This window comes from Nematostella vectensis, chromosome 3 (genome assembly GCF_932526225.1).
Source record: "Nematostella vectensis chromosome 3, jaNemVect1.1, whole genome shotgun sequence".
Lineage (NCBI taxonomy): Eukaryota > Metazoa > Cnidaria > Anthozoa > Actiniaria > Edwardsiidae > Nematostella > Nematostella vectensis.
Genome location: NC_064036.1, coordinates 935,191 through 942,170, shown reverse-complemented (window position 1 = coordinate 942,170; position 6,980 = coordinate 935,191). Strand labels below are relative to the sequence as shown.

The window sequence follows — 6,980 nt, the reverse complement described above, 5'->3', positions numbered from 1 at the left end:
TTTAAGCAACCGCAGCAGAGAAGGATAGTGCACCCTCTAATCGTGCTGGGAAACATACAGATTGTGAAATTGCCAGTTGTGAATCAAGTGTTTTGGGCGAGTGCTATATAATTACACAAAAGCTTGGTCTTAAATGCATTGCTACCATTGTAATCGTGATAATCGGTACATAGAGTGAGAACACGATACGTGTTTTACAAAAAGCTTTTAGTGCAATACCACAAAATGTAATGTCTTCATAGATCTACATGCAGCATGTCGCTCACGGCAGGGCAATCATACACAGTATTACAAGTTCTGTACTGCTGTTATTTTTCAGAAAAAAATTTTTCATCAAATTAAATTTCCCATACATTTCTTTTTGCGAAAAACACATAGAAAATTCAAAGCTGTTTCATGGGTTTGAAACGGATCTTTTGGAATAATTTTATCGACGCACAATTATTTTGAATAAAATAAAAAATAAGTTTGGCCAAGAGAGCATAATATAAAAAAGTTCTTATGCTCTCTTGGTTTGGTGGCCTCTTATTCGCATGGGTTACCTGTGTTCTCCTCGACACAAAAGACCCGGGGACTGGAGGTTAAGCGCGGAACTCAAAACAACAATGGAAATGACTCCTTCTAAAGCGACTCAAAACGGAAGAAAACCCATAAAAAAAGATAATTTGTACGATCTAAGGGCGTAAAGAATGGGTGTAACACAGTTATGGAATATCTTAGAGCCTGTTAAGAAAGAGGGAAGCTTATGTTCGCTTCGTGGAAAACGATTATGCGTTGATTTGAGTTGCTGGATTTGTGAGGCACACGGCGCGAAAGGCCTCAAAACAAACGTTCTCAAACCTCATCTGCGTAACCTGTTCTTTAGGATTTGGCAGTTGACAAGATGTGGAGTTAAGTTAGTGTTTGTTGTGGATGGAGAGCCGCCTGAGTTAAAGTGGGAAGCGATTATAAAGCGAACTCAAGCGAGGTTTGGTTCGGCGGGGAATGCGGTAGGGAGAGGAGCAAACAAATATCCGCGCAAGAAAGTCGGGCGGTCGAACTTCAAGAGATGGGTCAACGAGGTACTATTCACACTGCTTATTGAGAAATCCAATATTAATAATTTTCAGTCAATCAAATTAACTTATTCTTTCAGTTATCAATAATCGATAGCAGAAAAAATTGTGAGGTCAATTGATAATTACCAATTTTTCAATTAAGATCGAGTATGCAAAAATGAATATGCAATGTAATCAGTATAAACGATGTGACTTGTGAAGCGTATGAGTATCGATTATTACTGATCTATCAATCCTATTGACATCCATTAATTAAGATTATCAATTGATCTCCAGCAGGAAAGTAAGTTATGTTTCAAGTTGAGCTTTGTTTTTCTTCTTTAAACAGTGTACAACATTGATCCACCTTCTTGGAATACCATATGTAGAGAGTGCAGGGGAAGCCGAAGCACTGTGTGCGTGGCTGGACTACCATGGGGTAGGTGTAATCCTTGGTAAGAGGTGAAGCTGGGTAAACCACTCTCCTCTGACTCATGTATTAGGGATAGAGGGGTGGTAACACCTGATTCCTGATCAAATGTTTTGCTTTAATATTCATCTTACTTAGGTTGTGGATGGCTGTATCACAAATGATGGCGATGCCTTTCTTTATGGAGCTAGAACAGTGTACAAGGACTTGTGTATAAGTGCTAAGGTGTGTAAAAAGATAATTAAAATATATATAAAGGTTTACAAGATTTTAGGTTATTGATATTATCAACACAGTCTTCAGTGGTATTTCAGAATACCTACATTCCTATCCGACATGAAGATTATTATTATTTTAGTATGCCCCAAAACATTGGTCAGCAAACATAGATTGATTTGTGTCTAACATTCTGGTATTGACTGCTTGTAAGCCAATCAATTTATATTTTTTTAAGCAAAGTAGCTATTCCTTTAGTAGTCAACACCAGAATCTAATGCATTATATTTTGGGTTTTCAAATCTTCAGGAATGTACATTGGAATCATTCTGCATGGAAGAGATTGTTTCCCAGTTAGGTAAGGACATAATACAGTAATGATGAAGTTCCTGATCAATATACCCCTATAATAGAAGATAAATTAGTAAATTGAATGGTACTATATTGGACTCCTTGTTTCCTAGTGGGTGAACTGGATTTTACTGGTTTAGCAGCTCTATTTCCCTCAACCTTAGTTGAACAAATGCTGTCTACTGTTTACAGCCAAATTCATTGTTGCACGACCTCGGCGAATCCAAAATCCTTGTCTCGTTTGGGAATAGCTCGTAGTCAGACACAAGCTTTGTGGGCGTTTTTTCTGGTTTTGATTGTTTGGTTTGATTGACTACACGTTATTCCCAAACGAAAAAGAAATTTTCGATTCTGGGAGGTTGTGCAACAATGAATTTGGCTATAATGATCAGCTCTGAAATCTAAGTTCCGGTGGGTCCGATTTTCTAAAGGTCTGCGAAGGACAGAGCTGGTAGCACTAGCAGTGCTGTTGGGCTGTGACTACCTCCCTCAGGGAGTGCCTGGAGTGGGAAAGGAAATGTCCCTGAAGCTTATCCAGGAACTCAAAGGTGTTGATCTGCTGAAAAGGTTAGATGGTTAAGTTTTAATATATTTGCTAGATTGTTCTGGAGTACATTTGAATCTAGTTATTGCAAACAGTAGAGACATTTTAAGGACATGTATTACTTGAAAGGGAAGCTTAGCAATATTATAATCATGATTGAGATACTCCATTCCATTTTAAGATGCTTTTGACTTATAGCAAATGTGATAAAAGCACCTAACTTTATTGTATTTGATGTTACTGTAGGTTTCAAGAATGGATATGTCCCCATTTGTGCAATGCTGAACTTTCTAGTATTGAGAAAAGTATACAAAAGTAAGTATAGTGTGTGCTGTTTTGTTAGCATAGCTTATAGGCTCACCACACCTGATTTAAGACTTTTTTGATATTGTTTCTATTCATTGGAATATTCCAGGAAAGCCCTTAAAGTACCAGGATTTCCAAATCAAGAGGTGAGCAAAAATTGATGAAAGCTGCACTTTCTCCCTCCCCATACATAGTTCTAAGTTTAAGTTTTTTCTTATTTTCTTGATTTGCTTGCAGTATCAATACTTGCAAAAGTTTCCTTCCTGCCACTCACACACACCTACATTCCCCCATTCAGACTTTCCCCTTCATGCCAGATACTTGTTTTTTATTTCCTTGGGATCAGGTTATTAACGAATTCATGGCTCCCAAACTGAGCAAAAGCAAGATTTCCATACCTGACTCCTATCGATGTCCAGATCTCAAGGAATTGAAGGTATAGTATCATGGGTGTGTAGCTAGGAAGGGGTGCAGGGGTAGCTACACTTCTTGGACTAAGTGACTGTGTCTGGGAATTAATGACTTCACATTTCCTAGGAGTTCTGTTTGAAGTTCATGGAATGGCCAGAAGAGTACACAACAGAAAAGGTATCCAACTTATCCACCAATAAATAAATTCTTCAACATCTCTGTTTAATACACTGACCCGTAACAGGCCACTTAAGATTGGGGAGGGGCACAATACAGAAACATTAAGATAATATTGGGGGAACAGCCACGATCCTACTAGTCATTGTCTTGTAATTTTTTAAAATATTGGTGGGGGGTGGGGGTGGGGGGGCACGTGCCCCCAGCTCCATTACTCCCTGCTACGGCCCTGTTACATTGTGTTAATTCCTATGAGAATCTCATTTGTGAGTGCTTGCTTACATGTTAGATAAAACAATGATACCTTAACAATGATAACTTAAGACGGGACTTATAGTCAAGGCCTTTTTAATAACCTGTACGTTTTGTTGTAGTTTTCCCAGTTCCTGGCAGGCTTACCTAGAATTTGAGGTTACCCGGCGTGAGCTTTCACTTCTGATAATAATGGCGCCATACACTTTCTTTCTGTGCGCCATAGGGCACGGGTCTAGGGCGCGACATTGAAAGCATGTAGTTCATAGCTTGGTTTAGATGCCTGATTAATTACAAGTCATTCCAAGACAAGGCAAAAATTTGAAATTCTTCATCAGCCAATAGGCATTCACATTTTCTAGAGATGAGTGTCATTTGATTGACTTAAGCATCTCTTTTCCTATGCAGGTGTTACCCCTTGTTACATACTGGCAGATAAACCCTCCCAAGTACAGCCTGGCGGGGCCTGATGTCGTGCGACCCGAAAGGTGAACCGCCCATTCTTATACTAATGCCCATATATTTTCAGTTGAATGGTTGACCGTGGATGGTATTGATTTTTCAGGATTATAAAATCTCGGACGCAGAACAAAGTGGAGTGCTACGAAGTTCAGTGGATTAATTGTGGGCTAGGCGAGAGTTGTGAGCCTACTTTCACAACAATTGAAACAAGAGAGGTATGTATCTGCTGTAGATAATTCATTAATTGTTATTATTAAGGAAGGCGCCGTGCATGCGTTAGGTTTGTGTCACCGTCTACACGTATAATTTCAAGTTGTGTAACGTTTAGTTTTCTACTGCCTAAAAGGTGCCGGTAGATAACACAAAGTCGACAACTACAAATTGAAGAAACCTGAGACCAAGTAGAACTTGGATAGTGTTTTCATATGGTGCTAATGCAAAGAATTCAACTGCCCAGCTCCCATTGTGTAACGGTGTAACCTTCTGAACTCGCCATAACTGCTTTTCTTTCATAGCTTGTACGAGCTGCTTACCCAGACGTAGCACAGCAGTTTGAGGACGCTGAACAGGATCGGCGTCAAAAGAAGCCAGGTTTGTAAAGTACTTAACTTCTTATACACTCTGTAGTCCCATTGTCTCTGAAAGATTGTCGATTGATTGCAGCGCGACAGAAGAAGAAGAAGCCTCCTAAGCCTGCAGACGCTGTAAGGCTGGTAGACGTGTGTTTGGGTGACTCTCTCGACGAAGTGTGTCTAAGTATGGATACGCTGTCGTTGAGCGAGGAACTTTCCAATAAAGCGCCCGAAGACACTGCTGAAATTACACACAAAGAGGAGAAAACTGTAAGTAGCAGATTTAGACATATGAGTAATGAGGGATCCTCAAACTCTGTTAAGCATTCAATCAGCACCAAGATTAGCATGGATCGAGATGATTCCAAGAAAAGTTCCATGAAGCATCCTGTGACGTCACCTATCCAATCACTACCTGCCGTTGATTATGGAAAAGACGATGTGAATATGGCATCAGAGTTTCTGATGAAAGAGTTTCTAAAAATTGGATCCGCCGCTGCAGATGACGTGAAAACGTCTCCCGATTGTCATGTCCATCCGCTTTGCAAAAAAGTGAACGTCGCTGGAATCAAGAAGAATCCAGCGAAGGCCAAATCAAAAGTAAAGGAGCGGTTTGGGAAAGAGATAATGAGCAATTTTCAGGAGCTTGAAAACCTCAATCCAAACTCAAACGATGTCATCACTGTTGTTGACTCAGATTCAGAAGCAGACGAACGCCACGATGATTTGAGGCTAAAAAAATACCAGGCATCGGGCAAGATTTCAGAAGTTGTAAACTACAGCCCTAGCAGAAAACACGAAATGGCAGGACTATCTGAGATTGGTAGGCAACGTATAGAAAGCAATTTCGTGGATACAGCGGATTACTCAAGCAGTGAGCGCGAGGTATCGGGCAAGATACCAACAGTTGGCAACGACGTTCTAAAAAAACACGAAATGGCGGGCGCGTCCGGAATAAAGGAGAAACGCAAGGAGGGAAGAATCATGGCTTCTGTGGATTTCACCAGCGAAGAATCAAGCGAAGACGAGTCCTGGATCGTTGACGGCAAAGACGCTCCTGCAAACAGAATGAGAGAGACTAATAGTGTCTCCTCTGGCGGCAATAAACCACCATCGCGGAAGAGATTGTCACTAAAAATAGAAGAAAAAATCGATGAAGAGAGTGACCACAGAACACCCTTCTATTGGTCTTTAGCTACAGGAGATGAAGTATATTCACACGATCTCTCATTGGTCAAAACCCCAGCTTCTCCACCAATCGCAACCCAGGTCATCAATGAAGAAGAAAAAAACGATAAAGAGAGTGGTCACAGATCACCCTTCGATTGGTCTTTAGCCACAGGCGATAACGTATATACACACGATTTCTCATTGGTCAAAACCCCAGCTTCTCCACCAATCACAGCCCAGGTCATCAATGAAGCGGACTCGCCTTTAGGCGATGTGTTCGTTCCTCTTTCGCTTAGTGAACGTCTGGGGAAAAATCTCAAAGGACGGGAGAGTGCTTTGAAGACCTTGCGCTCTATCTCTGGGTAGAGAAAATTAACCCAAAGTGTAACTTGATTTTCCAATTTTCAGAGGAATTAATATAATAACTGCGGTACAGGAAGCGGGCACACCCGATCGTCGATTGGCAGGCCCGACACGCCTTACCGTGGCAATCAATAAAGTTGGAATATTAGCCAATTAGGATACGAGAATCACTGAACAATTATTGATTAAAACGTCATAACTGATAGGTTTATGTCATGTTTTGATCCGCACTAAAGCATTTTATTGCCATCCTGGCTGGCTAGTGAAGCTCATAAAAATCAATAGTACGTTTCTCGCATCCTCATTAGTTTACTTCCTAAAACTATCAATGGCCACCAAAGGGCGCTTGCATTGGCGACATGAATTATTGAGTGAAGTTATCCGCAGTCATGTTGGCGCCATTAAGATTAATGACTTTCTACGAAAAGCGGTAATGGTTTCTGCATTTCCTTTCACTAGGTATCAATAAGCGGGCCTCATTTATTCGAATAAGCCCCCGCGGACCTCTTTAACAAGCCTTTCACTAAGCTTAAAGCTATATAAAGCTAAGATTGACTGCAGCCTCCGGTAGAATCGGAATTTTACAGAGAAAATATGAAAGAAAACACCCCTGGAGTGGTGAAGTGTGGAAGTTCCGTTTTTCCTCTTCAGTCTAGTCATCTACGTAGAAACCCTATGACAAGGCGAGA

At 40.7% G+C, this 6,980-nt stretch overlaps 1 protein-coding gene across 1 annotated transcript; it reads left to right on the top strand.

Annotated features, from left to right (window-relative positions):
* The first annotated feature begins 553 nt into the window (after positions 1–553).
* On the top strand, positions 554–6,494 carry LOC5517074. The gene is made up of 13 exons (XM_032386998.2): positions 554–1,061; positions 1,387–1,476; positions 1,606–1,692; positions 1,993–2,041; positions 2,466–2,601; positions 2,825–2,893; positions 2,994–3,030; positions 3,231–3,320; positions 3,422–3,472; positions 4,133–4,212; positions 4,290–4,401; positions 4,702–4,777; positions 4,850–6,494. The coding sequence occupies exons 1-13, from the start codon at positions 690–692 to the stop codon at positions 6,292–6,294; spliced, it is 2,694 nt and encodes an 897-aa protein (XP_032242889.2). The 5' UTR covers positions 554–689; the 3' UTR covers positions 6,295–6,494.
* Positions 6,495–6,980: the final 486 nt, after the last annotated feature.